The following is a 25,373-nucleotide window of genomic DNA, read 5'->3' as shown; positions in this document are numbered from 1 at the left end:
GTGACCCTAGATTTTGACGGGAAACGGGCCGCATACTCACAGTTGCTTTTATGCTATGCGGCACTCCGCTCACCTCCTCCGGGGGCTTTCCGCTGTCAGTGATCCCCAGGATCCAGTTTCCAGAGGCCTGTAGTGACCTCACCTGACAAGTGGCGCCACAACTGGCCAGTATCACCTGACCATGCCACTGGGAACCAGAGGCCGGGGAGTGCTGACAGCGGGAAGCCCTCGGAGGAGGTGAGGGGAGTGCCACATAGTATGAAATCAGCTGTGGGTACGCGGCTGGTTTCCAGTCAAAATGCACACAAATGGAACAGAATTTGGCCCAATGTTCACGGGGAAAATAGAATTTTAAAATCTGCACAGGTCCCCGCACCCCTAGGGAATCATTGGGCACCCGCAGGTAATTAAATACCTGCGGATGTCATTTTCCCGCGGATCGCACATGCAGGAAAACACCCACAGCATGCTCCATTTTCTGCGGGTTTCCCGCACCGACAGCTCCCACAGCTCCCACTGAAGCCATCCACCCCGCGACAGACGCAGCTGTCACTGCATCTGTGCCACAGGGAAGCAGGATTTTAAAAAAAAGACGGCACGCCGCCAGCCTCCCAAGCGCATTCGCCGTGCAGAAGAAAGAAGATCCGGCTGTCCAGACAGGTGAGTGTGATGTATTTTCTGGCCTCACATATAGATATATGCGTCCGGGGAGGAAGATCCCGGATGCACACACTACCGTCAGTGTGTGCATCTGGCTGCGGCGCTGCACAGCGGTTACATAAATTATAAGCACTTTCTTAGTGACCAGACGTCCCGAGAGCGGGACGTCTGGTCACCTTAAACAGCTCTGCCCTAGTACTGACGCCTGTGTGAGAGCGGCTGACAGTCCATTACTCTACAGGCGCCCTCTACCTCTCACGGCTCCTCCCGTCCCCTCATCATCTGTCTCCACACTCCACGGAAATCAGCTCCTCCCCTTCCAGTCCGGTCATGTGACCTGTACACCTAGCAGGTCATGTGACTTCCATGTCACCAGACCTCCTAGGAGCAAATCCATTCATCCCAATAGCTGTCAGCATGGAGTCCGCAGACCCAGCCGTTCTCAGGGAAGAGCTGCGGCAGAGAGACGCGGAGATCCGGAGGCTGAGAGAGCAGCTGGCTGCCTGTCGCGCGGTAACTGGCCGGTGACGTCTGTGTGTGACTGCAGATGTCATGTGCCCCTCACCTGGGAGACCCCGTGGAGCTGCCCCTGTGCAGAGACTATGGAGGTCATCTATATGTCATCATATATATATATATATGTATATAGTGCGAGGATCTGACCTGAAACTACAGTTAGGTCTGATTCACACGGCCATCTTTATCTTCCGCTGTTTGACTCAGTTCTCGTAGATCGCCAGAAACCGCCAGTCCTGGATCAGCGGTGGCCCGTCCCATATAACGGAGTTGCTTCTAAGATGCAGTGGCTGACTGCAGTCTGCACCAGAGGATGGCAGCCTATCTCTCACACACTGGTTTCCCGGTCTCTTCTTTTTTTAAAAATTTCCAATGTCATTTAACAACATTGTGTATAACGGCCGCACGCACACGGTTAGGGCGGCCGCCCGCATACCGGTTAGGGCGGCCGCACGCACACGGTTAGACCGCTGCACATGACCAGATTTTTGCTGCGGAGTCCACGGCGAGCGTCCAGCGCATCTTATGTAAACTCGCTTTTTCCTTCACACTCACAGAAGCGGAGGAAAAATCACAGCATGTTCTATTTTGCTGTGGACTCCACACGGACAACTTCCGTTGAAGTCAATGACAGCCGTCCGCCGCTTCGCCGCCCTTCCACAGTTGACATTGCTGATAGGCTGCAGGCACCCATGTCATCAACAGTGCAGAAAAAAAACAGCATTTAAAATATATACATATGTGCTGCACATGACTGGCGGCGAGCATCTGCGGTTATCCAATCAGTGCTGTGCACCCCCCACCCCGTTCGGCGCGAGACAACCCCGATGCAGGGGTTAAAAAAAACAAACGGAGAGTGCTTACCTGAATCCCGGCGGTCCGGCGTCTTCATACTTACCTGCTGAAGATGGCCGCCGGGGTCTGCTCCCTCCGTGGACCGCAGCTCTTCTGTGCGGTCCATTGCCGATTCCAGCCTCCTGATTGGCTGGAATCGGCACGTGACGGGGCGGAGCTACACGGAGCCGGCATTCTGCACGAGCGGCTCCATTGAAGAGAGCAGAAGACCCGGACTGCGCAAGCGCGGCTAATTTGGCCATCGGAGGGCGAAAATTAGTCGGCTCCATGGGAACGAGGACGCCAGCAACGGAGCAGGTAAGTATAAAACTTTTGATAACTTCTGTATGGCTCATAATTAATGCACAATGTACATTACAAAGTGCATTAATATGGCCATACAGAAGTGTATAGACCCACTTGCTGCCGCGGGACAACCCCTTTAAGATTTCTGGCTATAACAACCCCACAACCAAGGCCGATGGATGACATCAGGGAAGCCCACTGATATGAATGGCACTATTAACAGATATCTCTAATATCTCTCTGGGAAAACAATAGAGCAGGTTAATGGCCTTGTGTGGCGTAGAGTGTTAAGGCAGCAGTATGCAGTCCTAAGCTCTCCCTCATGACCTGAAGGTTGCAGGCTCAATCCCCACATGGTTCAAGTAGCTGACTTAAGGTTGACTCAGCCATCCTTCTTTCTGAGCTTGGTGAAATGAGCACAGCTTGGTGGCGGGGGCAATAAATAAGTTACCTGAAAACACTGAGGAATAAGTTGGCGCTATACAAATAACAAGTCCCTCTCCCCTCCCCTTTCGTAAGCCTAAACTGGTCTGAAACCAGTAGTAGTTGTACAACATGGACTGCAGTCTGTCTCTCCCCTACGAGGCACCATTGCTTGTAGTAGAAAGGACATCTGTTATTTGGCATGTGTTGCAAGTGCCACAGTTTTTGTTTTTTTTCCTCTTCTTAATGTTGGTGTATTTCTGCAGGATAGCGGCTGCCCATCCACCCCGGAGCTGCACGATGCTGGTGAAATGTTTGATAGGATTGTAAAGACTTCTCTTACCAACGCCGATATTCTAAGATACAGCCGGCAGCTTGTCTTACCGGAGTTTGGTGTTAAAGGTAAGTACTACATATTGCTACGCACTAACATATAGGCAGGTGTGCCCCTGTCAGTGCAGGGTCTCCACAAATCCTGTTATACCAGAATAGACTCTTAGCACCTATCCATAAGCCTCATCAGTAGGGGTCTCAGCACTGAGGTTCCCACTAATCGTCTGAACGGGGCTTCCTTATCCCCCCCTCTTCTTCATGGAACCCACGCATTGGGAGGAGGAGACTGAATGGAGTGACTATTTCCATTAGCGTTAGTGAAATGAATGGAGCCATGCATGTGTGTCTACCGCTGCTTTCAATCACTGTGGGTGGATGCACGAAGCCCGTCATCATGAGAAGAGGTAGTCATGGGACCCCTGTTCCTGGAATTGGTTAGGGTCTCAACAGTGAGACCCCACTGAGCAGACTCGTATCACCTATCCTAGATCAGTAATACTTCCATTCTCTTTATGGTGGTCTCAAGCACCAAGATGTTGGCACCAGATCCGTTAAGTCATGGGTGCTCAACCTATTTCGGCCTGAGGGTCACATTGTCATATTGTTCTACTTCAAGGGTCCTCAGTACCATTTAAAAAGTTGTGAACAACCTATAAATGTTGATGCACCAGCCTCAGGGTAGGCGATCAATGGTACATCAGCGGGGGTCCGCAGCCTCAGTTGACAAACTTATGGAATTTTTCTGTTTCTTATTGAGAGAATGACTCTGCATAATCATAGATTATATTTTATAATTAAAGATTTTTGTCGTTATAACCGGGAACGTCAATATTGTGGATTTTCGTTTGCTCGTCACTTTTCCTGCCTCGTCTGTCCTGAAAAATAATTGTGTTTTTAATGGTTTATATTTGTTGGTGTTTTTTTCCAGGTCAACTGGAATTATCAAGAGCCTCTGTGCTAGTAATAGGATGTGGAGGTTTGGGATGCCCGCTGGCACAGTATCTGGCTGCAGCTGGAATAGGTGATTAGGATCTAAGGAATAATTTTGTTTGCTTTTTTTTTTTTTCTTTCAATTTTCTCTTACTTTCTGCATTTGTTATCTAATGGTTATGCCTGTACTCAGCAAGACATTTAGTATGAATGAAAGTGTGACCAGCCTGCCAGAGCAGTGGTGTGTAAAGTAAGTGTCTTTCTTTTTTTTGACTTAGAAGGTGGGTGTTTTCAGTGGGAAACCTGCTCTTTGTGATGTTAATATGTCCTACTATAACATATGGAAGAAGATATTCACATAGGGTAACGCCTTTTAAAGGGGTTGTGCTAAGATGACATCCCCTGTTCATATCTCCCATTATGTCAGAGTTGAATATCCCGCTTGGGACTCCATTCTAAGTCCCAGAACAGAGAGCTGCTCAGTAAGAACGGCTCCCATCCTGCAGACCTTCTGGTGGGCTGTAATTATAAGACAGACATTCATGTCCTGTAATACTACATTTCCCCTACAACAGCCACTGCAGGTGAAATGACAGGCTGGCCGAGACTTTCTCCAGCAAAATCAGCTGTTTGGCTTCTAGCACCCCCGGCAATTGGCTGATTGCAAAGAGCCCTACATTATCAAAGGGGTTGTACATCTTGGCACGTAGCACGGGCCATTACAGTGATATGGCAAACAATTTCATGGTTTTTTTTGTTTGTTTTTTTTATAGTATTGACAAAACCTTTTGTTCCGTGCAGGCGACAGAACTTTCCTAGAACACAGGGGCAGTAGCACCACTAAAGGTCTGGGAAGCCCTCCTCACTTCATCAGTGGAATTCCTGACCTGGTGATATGCAGGAACTACTACTCTTTTCCCTTGCAACTTAAGACATTTAGACACAACAATTGTCACTGAAAAGATGTCTTTTGAGCGACTTTTGTGTGATAATCGTTGTGTGCATTTACAGGGCAAGGTGATCGCTCAAAGCATGGGGTGTCTTCTGCATCCAGCTGTTCTCTGCTCAGAGCGCCCGGTTGTTATACAGCTGAGCGCTCCGTGTGGGGTATGCAGAACACAGCTGGACCGCTGTGTTCTTCATACCCTGCCTGTCTTCAGGGAGCGGGGTACAGCTGAAACAATAGTATCAGCTGTATCCCGCTGTGAATTCCTGATAACTGATCTTTCAGCATGCACGATGTCAGTGCAGTTACACACAACGATTATCGCTCAAAAGATGGCTTTTGAGGGATAATCGATGTGTCTAAATAGGCCTTTACTAATGAAACACAATAGAAAGCTACTCCTCTTAAAGGGGTTTTCCAGGATTTTTAAAATTGATAACCTGTCCTCAGGATAGGTCATCAATAAAAGATTGGCAGGGTTTTTTTCCCCAGGGCCCCCGCCAGTTGGCTATCTTGCTGATACCAGCTCTGCTCTGTACATTCTGCAATGGGCTCTCCATTCACTGCACTGTATGACCAGGCTGCTACTTTGTCCCTTCTCCACACTTTGCCCTGTAGCCTGTTTATTCATATACACCAGCCCTGTACAAACTTGGCACAAAGCTAATAAATTCACCTCAATTCTCGTAGGGTAAAGATAGAATAATCGTAAACCACACATGAGAAAAAGCGGATATTCTCTTGCCATCCACACAATGAGGCATTTAATAAATCTGGAGCTCTCATTTAAGGCAAACAAAAATACATCACTTGGAAGTTGGCTTTATTGCATATGATGCCTTGTAAGAGTACTTCCTCTGGGCTTTCCTGTTTTGTTGCATGACAACCTGGAGTTGAAATAGATTGGGGGAGGTTACTATTTGGCTTACACAGCCTTTGGCCTTATTTGGCCTCTACAGTAGATGGGAGAGCTGCAGGATGCATTCCAAGATGCAACATTTTGGTGCCGCAGAAGCAAAGTGCAGAACTGATCAGACATAATAAAGCTAGCTATCGATTGTTAGCAAAAGCTATCATTCTTAACTACGTCTTCCTCTGAGCGTGGCCCATTCCCTCAGCTGCTATGCAAGCCTGACCTCTGGTCTTTTGTTGCTCTTTTCCTTGTTTTCCTCTTGCACAAAAGTGCGGAAGTTTCACGAGGAGGCAGCTGAAATCTTTCCGTTATGGTTCCCTGGGGGCCAAAGATGAGGTTTCCAGTATTTTTGAAGACCAAGAGTACAACATTTCCTTATTCTTCCTCTCCTCCTGGATCTTTTATTTAAGTTCTTCACTTGGGGTTGAAGAAACTACATCTGCCTGGATGTTAAAGGCGATCGTTGAGGAAAGCAATCTAGAATATCATGACATAATTCTATTATTCTGCTGCAATCCAGTGAATATCAGAGAGGAAGCTTTGTATAACTTGAACATCATTAAAAATATATATTTATACAATTTGTATTAAACATTTAATTTGTGAAGCCAACAAAATCTCGAGGAAAGTCATTAATTGGGGATTAAATTGACACCCCTCTTGGGCTATGACCGCATCCAGAGCAGGAAGGGCATCAGCTTCTGGATATGTGCCCACCCACAACATGGAAAAGAATACATAAAGTTACCCAGTAAGGTTAGTTTCACATGGGCGATCGCCGCAAGTAAATCCTGGCAATATTGCAATTTTGCTCACGAGTTGTCTGAGCGTCAGCGCTGCTTTTTCTCGCAAAAACATCACTGCCGCTTGTATTTTAACACTAGGACTTTCTAGTGTTAAAAACCGCATTGCATGAAAATCGCAAGTTCGTGCGTTGCAATCTCGTGTAGGCTGTCGTGAAAACTGCCAGGGAATCCAATTGCAATAGGTGATTCTTGTTTTTCCAGTCTGCTGTAAAAATGTGGACTATTTTGTCAAGTCCATTACAGGAAAGCAAAAGTGAATCTCAAGTTTTTTATGTTTTTCTCACTGAGGGCACGCTGATTTCAGTGGTGTCACTTATAGGGTAATATGCAGGGATTTGGGAGAATTTACAGCTTGTTTTTTGCAGCTCTCAGGACCCAACAATAATCCCATCAACCCGCCCTGACTGACACTATTCTAGCTATTACACTGCATACATAAAAAAACTTCAATCACCCAATCGGAGAGGGTGGACGGGGTAACAAGGTCCTCATGAATAAGCTGGACTCAATTTCTGCTGAGACCTACAGAAATAAGCTGTAAGTTCTCCACAGTCCCTGCACATTACTGCATAAGTGACAGTCTGCTGGAATCAGCATGTCTGTCCCTATATGGTGCTGCCCTCAGTGACCACAGCATAAAATACCTGACAGGTTCCCTTCTAATTCCAGGTTGTAATGCAACAAAACTGAAAACCACTGAGGGGTGAATACCTCTGTAAGGCACTGCATACTTTAAATAGTTTGCACTGTGGTAAAGGTCTAAAGTTGTACCCCCCCCTCCTCCCCCATTCATTTTATCCACAGGGCGATTGGGATTACTGGATTATGATGAGGTGGAGATGAGCAATCTACATAGACAAGTTTTGCATGGAGAAAAAAGAAGAGGCATGTCAAAATCTGCATCTGTTGTAAAAACACTGAGGAAGTATGTGGTTTTAGTCATTTTTGTTTTTTAAATCTTGTTATGAAACCCATAGGGGAGATTTATCGCAACTAGGGGAAAAATGGAGATTTGGCCCGCAACCGATCAGTTTTTGTTTTTCATTTTAAAAACTTCCTCTGAAAAATAAGAGCTTGAATCTGATTGGTTACTGTAGAGAAGCCTCTGCTCTTTCATGGCACACATTGTGGTAAATCTCCTCCCTTATCCTTTGATAGTTTATTTTTAAAGGGTACCTGTCACATTGTTTGAGCATCATAAAGTAAGTTTGTGGGCTCATAGGAAAGGGGCGCTGAGGCTGTGGGGGTGTTTTATACAGTCGGTGTGCTGGCGCACACACTGTTCTCTGTGGGTCTGCATGTACACTGACTGTAGAGATGAGTCCAGTGCATGAACTGAGCACCAGTTTACAGGGCAGACAAGTGAGAGAATGGGGAGGCTGAAAGGTTTAGGAAACACCCCCTCCCCACACCCTAACTTCAGTGCTTCCTCTCCTATGAGCCCCAAAATGTAGTTTCTAGTGCTCATACAATGTGACGGGTTCCCTTAAGCCTTTTTAAGACCATGTTGGTTTGGGTCTTTATGACCAGATCAAAAATTCACAAACTAGAATGGTGAATTTTAAAGAGAATTCTTAATTTTGTTTCTTTGTGTACCCAAATAGCTTTTGGGTTTTTTGCGAAACACATAGAGATTGCAAATTCTTACAAACGTAAGTGGTAATCTTCTTGTCTGGTAAGTATAATGTAGTGCTAAATGCGGGAAAAAAACTTTTTTCGTTCATGTTCTTTTCTAAATTAGTAGGTTCATTTTGCAATATTTAAAGGAACACTAACTTTTCAGACAATTTATGCTGGTAATCAACAGAAAAAATAAAGTCTTGGAATACCTCTTTTTCATGTGTGTGAGGCAGGCAGAGGTTAAAAATGAATTAATTTCATTCGGATGTGTGTATTATACTGGGTGAAAGCTGCTCTCCCTCCTCCAGACTTTGGAAGCCAAAACTAGGAGCTGAGAAAACAAATACTAACGCAAAATACTTCCACGTGAAAGTGGTCTATCAAAAAAACCCACTAAACTTTAAATAAAGCTTATATTTAGGTCTAATGATTAGAGATGAGCGAGTATCGTCCTTTTCGAGTACCTACCTGGATTGCCGGCGAAGGTGAGCGGTGGGTTGCGGAAGTGAGCAGGGGAGAGAGAGAGATCCCCGCCACCGTTTTCCCCCGCCAGCACCCGAATCTTTTCTGACGAGCAGGCAGGTACTCGAAGAGGACGATACTCGCTCGAGTATTGTCCCTTAACGAGTATGCTCGCTCATCTCTACTAATGATATAAAATATTCAGTATTTTTCAGCTTAGAAAAAAATAGTTACTAAAGCTATGGTCACTAACATTGATGGTCTAGTGTAGAGCCTCCTTTCTTAGTATTCTAGAGTAGGTGGGGGTCAACAGCCCACTCTTGTAAGGACATGTTTGCACGTAGCGAACTTCACATGACTTCACTGTTGATTTTTGATGCAGATTTTCACCACTGATTTCACTCATTGTGTTAGAGTGAATGAAATTTTTGGTGACAATCCATCACTTTTAGCATCAGAGGATGCTGTGGATTTTAAAATCTGCAACATGACTTTTCTGATGCCGACTTCTTCCGCTGTGAGTGAATGTGGTTTGTGCCACATGTATGGATAAATGTGTTACGTATGAAATGTGTGTTAATAACCTTCCTAACGTCTCATTTCAGGTTAAATTCCTCAGTTGAATACGTTCCTTACCAGATGATGCTAAACCCCATGAACGCTCTGCAGCTTATTCAGCAATATCCTTTCAGGTGTTTGCTATCTATGATATGTTCACATACCGGTTATTTTAAGTTCTGGCACGTTCGTTTTTATACACTTGTAATCAGTTTTTATTTTCAGACTATGTCAAGCATCAAGTATTCTCCTTAAGTAACCTATAACATATGATGTCATAGCGGATTGCTCCGACAATGTTCCTACCAGATATCTGATCAATGACGCTTGCGTGGCAGCACATAAACCATTAGTATCTGCAAGTGCACTAAGATGGGAAGGCCAGGTAACGGCATTTCTTTTTTCTTTGAAGTGATTAAACTTGACAGTTTTGAAAGATCTAAAATAGGTACGGGAGGTTCCATATATTGGTTTTATTTTTTACTTTCCGTATAGGCTGATTTCACAAGCCTTAGGCGACTCTCACACATGCGCTCTAAAAAACGGAGCCTCCATCACTGAGCAGCACTATTTTGTCCTGTAAAATGACGGACAGATTGCTGATCCAAGCAGACCCCCTTATAGTCAGTGGGATCCGTTTTTAGTTCTGTCATATGACTAGTCTGTGCTAGTGGGGTCAGCTTTTGGTTTTTTGGGGGTTTTTTTCTGTTCCCATTACAGGAACTCATAGTGCTAGTGTGAACTAGAGCTAATTTCTAGTGTTCCCTAAGCTAATAGGTGGAGAATATCTTCTAGGATCTCCTGCACTGCACATAAAGAATAGGAGATCCTGCTCCCCTATCTCTAGTTATCACACAGAAGCAGCAGCAGCATGGAGGACACCATGGAAAAGTACTGAGCACTGTAGTTTTGATTCCAGTAGCTGTGAGACAGTAAAACACTTACTGCAGCAGCATGTCTGTGTTGGTGTCTCTGCTACTCTTTCTCAGCTGAATGATCAGTTTAGGAGGGTGGGGGAAGAAGCATTTTCTCCAGTAAGATGTACCAGTGATTTAGGCCGGGCTCGCCCCAGCTGACGACCCTGCACACCTGTGGTTTCTGTATTGCGGATGCCCTGGACGACTCGCCGTCAGTCATGCATTGTACAATTTGTTTTTTATTCAATACTTGTATTTCCTATGCCGACACTTAGCAATGACATGGGTACCTGTGTCCATATGCAACGTTAATTGCGTATCGGCTGCAAGTCGGACGGCCTCCATTGACTTCAATCTGCAGCAAAAAAACACATGCTGCTTTTTTTTTTTTTCTCCTTGCTTGCCGGATATGCAGTTTGTATCTGCGAGTGTGAGTGAAAAAGCGAATTTACATGTTTTTGTATGACTGCGTTTTGCTGCTGATCCTCTGTGTGGACGCCGATCATGAAGTCCAAAATTGAAATCTACCCTTAAAGGGGTTGTCTCGCGGCAAACCTCAAAATTTTACCTTACCCCATTCCCCCTGTCACCCCCCTGGCATAAAATAGCAAAGTAAAGCGGTTTTTAAGCCGCTAGCTACTTACCGATCCGACGAAATAAGGACTTTAAAAAATCTTCTCCCAAAGATGGCCGCCGGTCCTTTCCCAGGGATGCACTCCGGTTTTCTCCCATGGTGCACCGCGGGTCTTCTCCCATGGTGCACCATGGGCTCTGTGCGTTCCATTGCCGATTCCAGCCTCCTGATTGGTTGGAATCGGCACACGTGATGGGGCGGAGCTACGCGATGATGCGTAGAAGCGGGCGGAGCCAAAACGCCGCTCGTGCCTGGACCGAGCAGAAGGGGAGAAGACCGCACAGTGCAAGCGCGTCTAAAAAAGCAAGAAGACATCAGAATTAGACGGATCCATGGAGACGAGGACGCTAGCAACGGAGCAGGTAAGTGAATAACTTCTGTATGGCCAATATTTAATGCACGATGTACATTACAAAGTGCATTAATATGGCCATACAGAAGTGTATAACCCCACTTGCTGCCATGAGACAACCCCTTTAAGCCCAGCCATAGGCAGAGTTTGTAAATCTGCCTGTTCAGGAGGCACTCTGTTAGAAACCTACAGTGCCTGCTGTGGGAACCGGAAGTCAGTCTCTCTATGCAAGTCTATGAGATGCTTATAGGCCAATGTAATATAATTACCTGTACTACCATCTACCTGATGTATTTTAAAAATGGCGATAACTATAGAAAAGAAATTTATTATTCTAACTTTATGCACAATCTTACTGCAAAACAGCTGTTTTAAGCTTCATTATTTGTCTTTAGCTTACAGTGTATAATCATAATGGAGGGCCCTGTTACCGCTGCTTATTCCCTGTGCCTCCGCCTGTAGAGACTGTAACCAACTGTGCAGATGGTGGCGTCCTTGGCATTGGTAGGTGGATATGACACTAGTTCTCTTTTGGTTCACATTCTGATAGAAAGAAGTTATTTCTTAGCTGCTGTTAACAGTTTCAGAAGACCAAATAATCTTCCATTTTTGTAACGTGAATCCTCATTTACAGTAAGTTGGTACAATCTGTTTCAGTGCCTGGAATCATGGGGTGCATGCAAGCCTTGGAAGTATTAAAGATAGCATCTGGAATGGCCTGTATCCTTTTGTTGGAGTTTTAACTGAATTATATTGAGATACAGTATATGAATACATTGTTTTTTTACTAGTCAAATGTAACCCTCATCCTGCCTCTATGTACTCTCCAAATAACACATCATCCCCCAAATACAGTGTTTCTCTGGGTTTTCGCCGTGCCATGTACCAACCTCTTATGTGGCACAGTATTGGATGCTTTGAAAAGTCAAGTTATGGCATCCCTGATTTGGCCAGTCTTAGAACATGGCTACTTATAGAAACTAAACAGAATAGTTTGACATGAGTGATCCTTCATAAACCCATGCTGGTATGGAGTTGCATCTTTATTATTATCGTGCTACTCCAGAATAGCATCTATTAGAAAGTCTTCAAACACTTTAGTGGGGAATAAAATTACAGGCCTACATACAGGGCTCACTTTTTAGCCCCACATTTTCTATGTGCCAGACCTCGTTATTGTGGAATTTTTAAGTATTGGTATTAATGGTCTGTCTATCAAAATACTTAAAGTGCTCTATTCGGAAGGATCTCCCGATCAGGTACTATTTATGTATAGTTAGAGACATGTCAGTCTATCTGATCTGGGTATAGAGAAGCTGGTGGGGGTCAATGCCTGTGGCTCTTCTCTGTTAGGCCCAATGTCCACGGCGGGTTTGATTTGCGGGACATCCACAAATTAAGCCACCCATAGAGTAGCACGGGTGTCCGCAAAAGCATGTGGATTTGTTTTGCGGACCTTTTGGTCTGGAAAACAAATAGCATCATGCTCCATTTCAGTGTGATTCCTGCACGGACGGCTTCCATTGAAGTCAATGGAAGCCGTTCAATCCACGGCATATACCGTGGGAAAGCCAGAGTTTGGAAAAAAAAACTGTACTGCGCATGTCCGACGTTGAGCCGTGAGGGTCATGCACAGTACAGCAAACCTGTAAGTGGATGCCGCTGCTGAGGAAATACAGGTATGCAGGACTCGCTGGCTGCAGGCAGGGCCCGCATGGAATCTGATCCGGCCTTGGATATGAGGCCTTAGTTTGTAAAGTGCTTCTAGGACGCCATAGCGTTTCAATATATGCTGACATGCAGAATTGCCATAAGATAACACCACTTCTTAATCCATATATGCCTATATGAGCCTACCACTCCATTCATTCTCTGCTTAGATGTGGGGGCAGGGATCACCTTCCATGGTGGAATGAAGGCTGAGGCGCCCCTGTTCTGGAGATAAATGTGAGTCCCACTTCATGTTCCAGATATTTACGGTGTATCCTGTGGATATGCCATAAATGTTTGAGGTGGGAAATACTCCTTTTAAGCTCAGAAATAAGTGATAATTTAGAAGGCAAAATTAAAGAAATAGTAAGAATGTTAAAAAAGCTGTTATATTTCTTACTAATCTGTCTGTTGTAATTTCTTTCATGGCACACTTTTTCTTTAAATGGTCACCACTCAGTGTAGTAGTAGTGAGACCAGACCACCATGGTTTTTTGAAAGGAAAAATGTACTTGTAGGGGTTTTTCATTCTCAGATATTTGACATATGAAATGTTATAAATCTTTGATGGGTGCAGATCTGGGAGGTGCGAGTCCAACTACCATATATGTCAGCTAACCCCCATCCCACCCTCTGGAATAGGCTACCCTCTCCATTTATTCTTCACTCTGGTGCAGAGGCCGATATCAGGCAGGACAGGAGACTCTTCAGCTGCTCCCAGGCACAATAGAGTTCTGGTTTACCTGACAACACTGGCAGATTTGGCTGCCATATATCTAATGTGTACAGCTTACTCTAGGGCTGCCTGTCCATGGGCGTAGCGATATCCCACGGCGGATCTCCGCCACGGCAACCGCCGCCGGGGAGCAGGAGACAGCTGACGGTTCTCCGCACTGAGCCTATCTGACAGATAGCTCACCGAGGAGAATCGGGGCGATTTGCTGCTCGCGAGCAAAGAATCACTATGTTTCTCTGCTCATGGATAGGGGGGGGCTGTCCTTTCCATAGCAACCGGATTATCGCCGCGGGGAACGCAATGAAAATTCGCCCGTGGACAGGCAGCCTAAAGAAAAAGGTTCCCAGATTCCATCATAACAAAAAATGGAAACCTTTCACAAGGGTTTTGTTTGGGAAAGGTTTCCCTGCTGAAAGCAGGTTTTGGAACGTTTGGTACAAAAATCGTTTTATTCCTTAACAATTTTTATTTTGTAGCATCTTTTAGTGGTGTAATGCTTATGTTTGATGCTCTAGACGGACGATTCCGAAATATAAGGGTTCGAGGCAAAAAGTCTGAGTGTGCAGTATGCGGCAGTAATTCAGAATTACAAATACTTGAAGACTATGAGGCTTTCTGTGGTTCTTCTGCTTCAGATAAGGTTCCTAAAATGACCTTATTTTCAATAATTGTTGTCATTAAAGTCTCTTTTTTTTCTATATTGTAAATTGACTTTTTTTTCCTTTTTGATTTACAGTGCAAAACATTAAATTTATTGTCTAGTGAAGAAAGGATGACTGTCCAGGTAAGAAATCCAGTAATGCAGCCCCCTGCTTTTCTTGAAGCAAACAAATTAGACAACAGTATAAACATCAGATCTGAACCTTAGGGAGTTTATGCTATAAAAGGGGTAAAGAAAAATTCTATACTTTCCTATTCCTCCCCGTCAGTCTACTTACCAGATCCTCACCTTGCTGATCTTCTCTTGTCTCCTGCAGTCCAAGGGGGTCACCTCACCTCCAGCTTGCTGATTCCTTTCCTTCCTGTGAGGTTACGTACATTCACAGGCAGTCTTCTTCCTGCCAGCCAATGTACGTTACGTCACAGCTCACAGGCCAGCAAGGAGAGTGCTGATCTACTTCAGAGACTGCTCATGCGCACTTTCTCTGAAATAGAATAGAATTCTTTCTTAGGTTGTGAACGCTGCAGCACAGGGATGTGATCTTCAATGATCCAGCCGGAAGAGAATGCAAGGAATGCAGCCTTCATAACAAGCCAGCCGGCGTGCGGTGAGGTGACCCCGGGGGGCATTGCAGAAGCTCAGCCAGGAGAAGACGTGACAAGGAGACTGACAGGGAAGGAATAGGTGAGTATATATCTATATATTATAATTTTATTTTATTTTTTCTTTAAATGACAAAACCTCTTTAAGGTGGGACTTTGGAGATGCAACAAACTTAGGCCACTCTCACACCGTTCGCTTTTTACCTTGATCAGTGTGGCGTCCCAAGCGTTGCAATACAGCGCTCCCACATTGAATTTCAATGTGGCCTCGCAGACCTGCGCTCGAATGCCGTATTTCTAACGCCATGATTTTTGAGCACTGTCTGTTCTATTTTTCGTGCGTTTTAGCACTTAACGCACCTCATCACTCATCAGAATGATCGGGTGCGTTAGAAAGCGCTGTCAAATGCTCATACATGCGTTTAAAAACAGTTTAAAATCGCAGTAAAAATGCTGTGATTTTGAGCAGCATTTTCTGAACACGTGTGACAGTGGCCATACAGGGTCAACTATTTTCTGGTCGTTTTTTTTTTTTTTTTTTTATGCATAGGGCTTATTCCCATGACTGCTTTCCTTATTCATGTGTCCAAAGGACTTTACACGGGCAGCACATTGACCTATTTTATTCTGTGGGGCTATTCGCACATGCATTTGTTCACAAAATCCAATGGTCCGTATGTAAAAACAGGCCCGAATAGGACATGCTATACATTATTCAGACGAGAATGGCCTAGGCAATGTTTAGATGCTCTTGAAAAATGGATAGCTCACGGACTGCGTTCTTGTGCTGTTCGGTGCTTTTTTTTTTCTTCTTATGATCGATTTTTGAGGATAGCATACAGGCTCGTCCATGTAAATAAGTCCTTGACTCCCTGCTGTTTAGCTGTTCTTTGAAATGGCTAATTAGCCTAATTGGTTTTATATGTTCTATTTCCCTGCGCGAATTGGCCTTAGAAACAGTTGTTTCCTGTTCCTTGGAAGACATAGAGGTCTGTCCTGGAGAGCTATTGTAGCAAGGGGTACCTGTTAGTTGCATCATGCCTGGATGTCCCTGCTGGTGTGAATGCCAGGGACAGCGAAGGTGCAGAAATACTTCTACGCAATAGAAAACACGCACATCAAAAATTTGCAATCCTATTTAGAAAGCCTTTTTAATTTTTTTTTTTTTTTTTTAAGAACTATATTCAGATCAGGATTAGGAATTTTCAGAGGAGGCAAAGGTGATTTAATATGTTACATTTTTTACAGGCAGGCTTAGAGAAAAGTCTGAGAACTAGTAGGTAAAAGCTCAGGTGGCTTTTTAGACCAGAGATTTGGAGAACACCTTTGGGTTCAGAGGTTCTTTTAAAGCCTTATTGAGAATTCAGCCAAAATAATAATTCCTACTCTACTGGGAATCTTAATTTGGTGCTATCGACACTCATGTGACAGCCTTTCGAAACTTTAGAAACTCTTTGAGATATGTGCAAATTTTTTTTTTTAATTAATTTTCAAAAGTACAGATGAAAGAGAAAAAAACATACATGCATACAGGGTAAAATAAATACTGTTACTTTTTTTACACCAGAAATCTGGTGCAGAGGTTTTATTAAATTATCTCCAATATTTGTTAATTCGGTGACTGTTTTTTTTGTTGTTTTTTTTAAACAAAAAAAAAACAATTTGAGAGTGCCATATGCAATTTCTTATCTGGTTAAGATCACATGTTAAAGGAAGAAACTTTCTAGAACCTTTTTTTTCTGAGACTAGTAGTACTGATGCAAATCTTTCCTTCAGTAGTTTTCCAAGTGAGGCAGTCTACAGATATAGCTGTAAACAAGTGAACTATAAATGCTGAGGATGCCATCTGACCTTTTAATAGGTCATTTGTCTTTTGTATTTATATCATGTTTTATAAATACTGGTTTGTATGATGTTTGTCTTGAATTCCTTTTTGAATGTTAGTTGTGATTTATTTTTACACACTTCCTTTTTGGTCTTTTTTTTTTTTAATTAACATTTTTGGAAGCAAAAGGAAATGCTCCACCCTGTTCTTGCTTTTTGAGTTGCATTTTCCAAGTCTCTATCTAGGGCTGAATGCTTTGTCCTATAAAATATTGTACGGCCATTGTTTCTTAAACCTGTGGATTATGTATCCTGTATTTCACTACCCTTGTTTACTTGATAGGGGTTGTCCAAGTTGTTACAACCCCTTCTCCGGCACTAACATAATATAGCGCAAGTGGGAAGAGGTGAGTATATTGCTATGTTCCGTGACGGTGCTTGGTCCACTGCTCCAGTCTGTGTTTACAGGGGCTGCAACCAATAATGGAGCTCCATGATTGATCTTTGGTGATATAGCATTGCAGTTGCAACCCCTTCATTCTTAGGATTAGTGAGGGTTCCAGAGAATGGACTCCCACAGATCTCAAGGGATGGTATTTCCTTAGCAGTATGCCAGTACTTCATAACTATGGGAACTCCTTTAACCTGTCATAAACATAAGACCAGTTCTGTAAAAAATGCTACACAATTACAGAAATAATCAAACATTGAGTTTATTTTATTGAACAAATATTTTCTTTCAATTTCAGCTCTATAAACGGATTCTTGATGACAAAGTTCCCCATTTGCTCATTGATGTACGACCGCAGCCTGAAGTAGATATATGTCGCCTAGAGCATTCTGTTCGTATCCTTACTTGTAGTGAATACTGATATTTTTCTAAAATAACCTGTTAATCTCCCAACAGTTTACGAGCTCTGTTCTTTCTGCAAGAAAAGGATGTTAAAGTTTTGGATGCATAGAGCTTTTTTTTCTACTTTAAAACGGCTATGTCTCTGATTATATCATGCTTTTGGTGTAATTTTTAAAGCTAGGATTTTTGGTTTCAAAAGGACACCAAAAGTAGGAGGATAGCCCTTACAGAACCGGAGCTACAGTTGTTTAAAGTGGGTCTGGAAATACTGAATTTGCAGCTGTCATTTCAATAAGCTTGTGTGTAGAGGAGATTGATAGGGGGAATGACCCCCTGTGGCAATTGAAAAGATTTGTGAACCCCTTGTACATCTCCCTGTTCCATTGAAGGGGACATGGACTTTTATTCATGTTATCACCCCCCCCCCCCCATCAATCAAAGAAAATATTTGCTCGCTGATTGTCACGTAGAGGGTTTTTCCAAGAAAAGGTGTGAAATGAGGACTTGCTCATCTAATCACTCTTGTACACCTTTTAATCCCACAAATTCTACATTCGTCTAACAGTTTTAACAGAAAAAAACTTTCAAAACTTTTTCCACCTTACACAAGGCTTTAAATATTGAAAAAATAAAAACACATACTTTGTATTGCCACATCTATAACAACCTGTACTGTAAAATACTTTTTTTAGGCAGCACAATAAATTCAGGGGGAAAAAAGCCAAAATAACATTTTTCGGTTCATCTTGCTTCTGCAAAACAGGAATAAGTAGTTATTTAAAAAAAAATATACCTCAAAATGTTACCAATATATACAAGTTGTACCCAAAAACCAGGCCTGATACAGCTATGCCAACTAAAGAACAAAACTGCTCTGGTTCTGGAATGTGATGACAGTCTTCTTTTTATAAAAAAAAAAAACATGACTGGGGATATCAATGGCAAACCACCCTGCAAAAACAGTCTACCAAGAAAACATTATGATGTGTCTTCACCCTTGTTAGGTACACTGTTCAGACACCGTCTTCTGCTTCTGTGTCTGGCAAACATGGATGAAGTCCCATTCTGTCTGTTCCCTGAGCTTGTGTTCACTCTCTTCCAGCACTCCTAGGGTTAATGGCCTCAGGCCTCCTGTTCAGCTGATGCACCTTTTCCAATCACTGACTTATATAGCTGCCGTGGGCCTTTCAGATCTTGCTGCAGTGTTGTTGAGAGTTTGTACCCTTCACTTCATGTCGAGCCATTGCTTCGGCACTTACCTTGCTACCTAGCTGTCTGCTTATGTTCTGTGTTTTTCGTTTGTGTACTCTGATCTGTTCTTCCCGTTCTCTGCTGCTCTGTTTATACTTGTCCGCGTGTTCCTCCTTTGTTTCTTTATTTCCCGGTAGGTGTTCTGGCCTGCCAAGGTAAGTCAGCGTCTAAAGGAAAACCGTGGGGTCATCCCTTATCGGGACGAGTGCTCCACTTGTAGGCAGGGGTCTCCCTCTCCTAGTCATCAGTTCAGGGCAAGATACCCTCCCTAGTTTCCATCTATATATGGGGCTGTTCATCTGGTATCTAAACTCCCACGCTGGGGTTGGCTGTCATCCATGCTGGATCGGATCTTGACCTTACCCGGTAGGTGGACACAGCGATTCCACAGTCCTTACAACCCAAGAGTCAGTCATGATACCTGACTCCTACATGATACCATAGAGCAAAAGACCTTTACTGCAGAACAAGGACCTGCACCAACCGTCGTCAGAAGACAGTGGTCCTTCCATAAGGGATAACCTGGGACTTTTGTATTTAGTATCTGTCATTACCAAAGAAAGAACCTGAAACTTAATTGGGTGCACAGTGGTAGAAGCATATTACATGTGATGGAGCTTGAAATTTTGTTTTTAATCTGCTTTTCCTTCCTTTTGTCTTTCAATGCCTGCTGCATGGGTGGTGTTTAGCCCAGGGGGACATAATTTAACCAAATTTCTCCTCCTTCACCTTCCTTTCTGTCTGTGGAAGTTCTTTTTAAGTTCAGATTGTTCGTGTAGTTTTCAGAATTTAAAAGGATATTCCCATTTCAGGAATCCTATTTGAATGTAATTCGCAAAACAATCCATTCACCCATAAGATGTTTATTTACAGAATGCTTTGTTCTCTATAGCAGCTATTTATTTCTCTGCCCTTTTGGTTGTTTCCTGCTTCTTGCCTTTTCTTCTGGGAAGAAATAGCAGAGCACAACAGTAGCTGGTGCCTGGGCTGTGAAAGGTAGTGGGCGTGCACTCCTGAGATCGGGGCCATCAGATTTAGATGCAAGAAGTGAGCAAGCAACAAATTTAAATCTATGCATGAATGTTTTTTCTTACGAAATTACAAAAAGATATACCTTTAAGTCAATTGGAGGACGGGAGCTTGCCTTGGTCCAAAGCTCTGACTGAAAGACTGGCAGAATTGAGTAAGGACACTAATGAATTAGACAAAGGTAAGCAGTTTTAACAGTTTCTGTGTTTCTTCTAAATAATCGTGTATAATCGTGTATGCTTGGATTGACAAGTTTTACTCCTGTTTTCTTTTATCATTAATTCAAGCTTTGTGTTTCATTCAAGGTAACTAACTACTCTACTGAGTTATCAATTGACATTGCGGTACCATAACCAGCAATTCTATTTCTCCTAGGTCCTTATATTTTCACCTCCTGTTCTGTCATTTGATCTTCATCAGCCTAGTCATCGCTCTGATCGTTGTAATTATAATTTACACAATGTCTACATCCTAACTGGCGAAAATATTGTCATTTAGGTGTCTGTTATACCTTGCCCATTGGTGGTAATGGGGATTTGAAACCACACAGTGCCCTTTGACAAGGCTGAATAAGATCAGGGCACAGGCAAAAATACATAAAAGGTGGAATATTTAGGCTTCATTTTTTAATTGCACCTGCATAGGTGCTGCCGTTCTCGGTACACCAGGTGGCCTCGAGTGCTGCTGTTCAGGGAATGAGACCAGGATACTTCAGTCCATTCTTTCTGGTGATCAGCAAGGTTCCCAGAGGTTGAGCTTCTTCACATCGTAATTCTATAGCGTACTCTAGTGAAATATAATTTCCAGATGAAAATATACTTTTAATGGTGGTTCTTTTATTTGAAAATTATGCACTAGCTCTGTAAGAGGAGAAGGGTGCAAACTCTGAATTGTACAACTTTTTTGAATTATCATAATAAAATAGTAGTTTCATCTACAGTAGATGTTATACACAATTTCCCTTAGGCCTCATGTCCACTGGGTAAATGGAATTGCGGATTCCGCAGCTGATTTTGCCCATAGGGAATCATTACCATCTGTGGGTCCATTAAATTGATTTTTGCACCCGCGGATGGCATTTTAAAAGAATTGCTTTTTTCATGCGCGGGAGAAAAAACGCGGCATGCTGTATTTGCCGCGGAATCCACACGGATCGGCAACATTGCTATCACATTGATAGCAATGTGTGCGGATATCTGCATGCAAAAAAATGCCATTTAAAGCAAATCTGCGCGAAATTCGTGGCAGATTGTGCGCGGGTTGTATTTTTTGAGTGGACATGAGGCCTTAGGGGAACTGTTACTTATTGAAATTGATTTTTGGCTAAAAATCATTTTGTCATTGGGTGTCATTTAAAAAAAAAAGTTGTTAACAGTTTGAATTTGCGTCACATATGTTAACATTTTCTTGTCCTCATAAATGCCTGTTCATTTCATATTCTAAATATATACATAAATGAATATTTCTAACAAAGTGTGTAAGGCTGAAAAAGACATTAGTCCATTCAGTACAGCCTATTATCCTGAAATGTCGGAAGCAAAAGTCATACTTTTTTTGTTTGTTTTTTTTAGTGATTGTTATATGCAAACTTGGAAATGATTCACAAAAAGCTGTGAAGATACTCCAGGAATTTTCTGATCGAGGAACATTCAAATTTATAACTAAAGACATAAAAGGGGGCTTGATGGCCTGGTCTGCAAATATTGATCCTTCTTTTCCACAATACTAAAGTTTATATTTTTTGTTACATATAGATTGTATACTCCTTTTAATAAAATGCCTTCATAAATTGTCTCTATTTGTTGCAAGCCTTGTATTTCTATTTGATGTTTCTTTTTTTTTTTATAACCATGGTTGCAATATATAGTATTGATAATAATGACTGTATCACCCATTTAATCTAAATTGTTAGTTGACGTTACGAGAATCGGCCTTCCTGGTACAATGGTTCAATGCAAAAAATGCCAATTACCTGCAGTATGCAGAAAAAGCTAGATGCTATATGGGAGAGGTTGGGCAGATGCAAAATAGTGAGTAGTGACTCATACACCTATTATATATAATATATATCTGCCTAGTGTTATACTTGCATATACTTAGTGGTATAAGAGTTTAAGGGCAGGTACAAGTGTTAGGCCTGACATTTAATTTCTGATTTGTGATTGAAGCTAGCCTGTTTTAATTTGCTGGTTATTTTTCTCTACAATAAACCCTAGACATCTGAACTTGTACATCTGCCAGCTAATGCCTGTTTGGCTAGTAGACTGTCTGGAGGGTCCTGTTTCATAAATGTCATTGCACTTTGAGACAGCTTGTTTTAATGTGACGGCCAAAGTGATAACAAACAAAATCACTTACTTTTAAGGCCCTTTTACACGGGTTGACAGTCTTTTGGACAACTGCAGTGAATAAACGAACCAGGGCAGCAGTTAATGGTGCAAAACAGCTCATCCAACAGGATTCATCTTTATTCCCACATAGAATTTGCAATGTTTCGACTCACTATTAGAGTCTTTGTCAAAGCTTTTGGACAACTGCACAGGTGCTGATATAACCACTAAGGTTGTCAGCGCTCGTGCAGAGCATTCAAACAGAAAGACTGGCTCCCGGCTCATGGGCTACTTCTCGCTCAGCGCTTCATCTACTATGGGAAGCACTGAGTGGGGATCATTTACACGGACAAGCCAGCGAGCTAACAACGTTTTTAAAACAAAAAGATAACACTTGTGCAATATTTTTTTTCCATTTTTTTTTTTCCTTTTCTCTACACCCCGAACGATTTATTGCTCAAATTTGCTCATGTGAACAAACTTTGAGTAATAATCGTTACTTGTAAATGGGCCTTAAATCATTTACCTAAATTCATGTTTTAGTGCTGAAAATTCACTCTAAAGTGCTGCCCACTTAGGTTCACCCTTCTCTTTTGCTGTCCACTTTTGTTGTCATGTAAAATGCATATATCCATAGCCATATCTATACATGTGATGTAGGTTATGGAAAATCTGTTGTGAAACTCTGCACGCTATTGCACTTGGGAACATGTAATTACTAGAATGCCTGGTTTACTCCCATCATAAGCTATTTCTCAGAAAACTCTCTTCTTGACCCCCTACAGTCTGGCTTCCGCCCTCGACAGAAACTGCCCTGACTAAAGTATCGAATGATCTCCTGCAGGCCAAATCAAGGGGCGACTATTCTCTACTGATCCTCCTCGAACTCTTTGCAGCATTTGACACTGTTAACCACAAACTCCTCCTCAGTATGCTTTGCTCCATTGCACTAAAGGACACTGCCTTCTCCTGGTTCTCCTCCTACCTATGAGACCACACCTTCAGTGTCTGCTTTGCTGGCTCTACCTCTCCTCTTGCTGTTGTGGTTCCCTAGGGATTGGTTTTCGGCCCCCTCTTCTCCATCTACATAGCCCCCATTAGACAGACCATAAGGAAATTTGGCTTTAGGTACCATCTTTATGCTGTCGACATCCAGTTATACACCTCTTCCCGTGACAACACAGCACCTTTCCTCCAGAACACCACCGACTGTCTGTCTGCTGTTTCTAACACTATGGCCTTTCTCTATCTAAAACTGAACCTCTCAAAAACTGACCTGCTGTTTCGGCCCTCTACTAACCGACCTCATCCTGAATCTCCATCTCAGTGTGTGGCACCACCATAACTCCCAGACCGCACCCCCGCTGCCTTGGGGTTATACTAGACTCTGACTGCTCCTTTAACCCCTATATCCAATCTCTGGCCCGAACATGTCAGCTGCACCTCAAGAACAACGCTAGAATATGCCCTTTTCTCACTGTGGACACACTAAAAACGCTCACCATTTGCCCTCATCCACTCTAAGGCCTCATGTCCACGGGCAAAATCAGATCCGCTGCAGATTCTACATGTAGAATCTGCAGCGGGTCCCTCCTGCCCCGCGGACATGAGCGCCGAAAATAGCAATTTAAAAGTATTTACCATCCGGCGCGGGCGGAGAATGTCAGCTGTTCCTCACGGCCGGATCTTCATTTTCGGCCGGCGGATGAATTCCTGACGCCGGCGGCACGTCGTCGACGTGCCGCGCGCATGCGCCGGGCACATCCGCCGAGCCGAAGCAAGGAAGATCCGGCCGTGAGGAACAGCTGACATTCCGCGCCCGCGCCGGATAGGTAAATACTTTAAATTCCTATTTTAGGTCTCCCGCGGATCCGGACGGCTTCCATAGGCTTCAATAGAAGCCCGCGGGAGCCGTCCCCGCGGGAGACCCGCATGAAAATGGAGCATGGTCCAGATTTTTTCATGCTCCATTTTTTTTTAAATCACTTTTATTGACGATCCGCGGGTATTTATGTACCCGCGGGTGGTCAATGCATCCCTATGGGGTGCGGATCCGCGCGCGGGAGATCCGCTGCGGATTTTAAATGTCATTTTGCCCGTGGACATGAGCCCTAAGCTCGATTATTGCAACTCGTTGCTGATCGGCCTCCCCTGCACTAGACTCTACCCTCTCCAATCCATCCTAAATGCAGCAGCCAGGCTCATCTTCCTGTCCAGACACTACTCAGATGCTTCTGCCCTGTGCCAGTCACTGCATTGGCTTGTCAAATACAGAATAAGATTTAACTTCACTACTCTCATCCATAAAGCTCTCCTCAGCACTGCGCCACCCTACATTGCTTTCTTCAATGCCCATCCTGTGCGCTCCGCTAACAAAATCAGATTAAGTGCCACTTTAATTTGAACCTTTCATTCCCGCCTCCAAGACTTATTCCAGAGCAGCACCAGTCCTCTGGAACGCACTACCAAAAGCTATCCGGGCAATCACTCACACACTAAACGTCAGGCGTGCTCTAAAAATGAACCTCTTCAGGGAGGTATACCGTATCCCCTAAACCAAACCCCTCGGGACTTTGCCAGTTTCTGCTAGCCGTAATCAACCGGCAGCTGCAGTCATACCGATTCAGCCACTATACGGCCTGAGCATTGCGCTATAAACAAAAATATATATTATATATATATATATTATTATTACTCACAGATGAGACATTTTTGTGTCAAAAATGCCTCCCGTCACTTCAGTACAGTTGTGATCTGACATGGGTGAACTACTGTGCAATTTCTTTTCAAAGCCCATTGAAAACTATGGGCGAGGCATTCAGAAGGAACACCCAAAGATAGGACATGCCATAATGTTTTTCCCTGCACCGCGATGCAGGATAAAGTTGATCATGTATATGACCCCATGCAAAACAATGGGGTTCGTGCGGGATTTGTACATCTCACAACGCACAATTTTCTCAGTCGTGTGAAATTCTCCCCTGATATCAGGTCCAAGATGCTAGCTACCTCCGCTAGCAGGGAGCTGTCACACTGGCCATCCCCATAGCTTTATTTTACAGGGACGATGTGTTTTCTCGACCTTGTAGAGTAAAGCCCAGACACCCCGTCTGTGGAAACACTTATGGGTGCTCAATGAGGGGTTAAAGAAGAATTGTTCAAAAAAT

At 43.4% G+C, this 25,373-nt stretch overlaps 1 protein-coding gene across 1 annotated transcript; it reads left to right on the top strand.

Moving 5' to 3' along the window:
• The first annotated feature begins 1,038 nt into the window (after positions 1-1,038).
• On the top strand, positions 1,039-21,670 carry MOCS3 (molybdenum cofactor synthesis 3). Its single transcript, XM_066605280.1, has 13 exons — positions 1,039-1,173; positions 3,006-3,141; positions 4,001-4,093; positions 7,472-7,592; positions 9,355-9,433; positions 9,579-9,692; positions 11,606-11,714; positions 11,868-11,930; positions 14,133-14,296; positions 14,393-14,440; positions 17,493-17,589; positions 19,956-20,057; positions 21,448-21,670. Exons 1-13 carry the CDS (start codon positions 1,078-1,080, stop codon positions 21,603-21,605), a joined length of 1,380 nt encoding a protein of 459 aa, XP_066461377.1. The 5' UTR covers positions 1,039-1,077; the 3' UTR covers positions 21,606-21,670.
• Positions 21,671-25,373: the final 3,703 nt, after the last annotated feature.

Source organism: Eleutherodactylus coqui, chromosome 1 (genome assembly GCF_035609145.1).
Source record: "Eleutherodactylus coqui strain aEleCoq1 chromosome 1, aEleCoq1.hap1, whole genome shotgun sequence".
Classification (NCBI taxonomy): domain Eukaryota; kingdom Metazoa; phylum Chordata; class Amphibia; order Anura; family Eleutherodactylidae; genus Eleutherodactylus; species Eleutherodactylus coqui.
Note: the sequence above shows the minus strand (reverse complement) of the source record. Positions and strands in the feature narration are given on the sequence as shown.

Bases quoted from the DNA above. Each gene is read 5' to 3' on its own strand.
- MOCS3 (XM_066605280.1), top strand. From the start codon at position 1,078: ATGGAGTCCGCAGACCCAGCCGTTCTCAGGGAAGAGCTGCGGCAGAGA. The intron at 9,693-11,605 runs GTAACGGCATTT...ATTTGTCTTTAG, and splicing joins CACTAAGATGGGAAGGCCAG to CTTACAGTGTATAATCATAA. The intron at 17,590-19,955 runs GTATCCTTACTT...AATTACAAAAAG, and splicing joins TCGCCTAGAGCATTCTGTTC to ATATACCTTTAAGTCAATTG.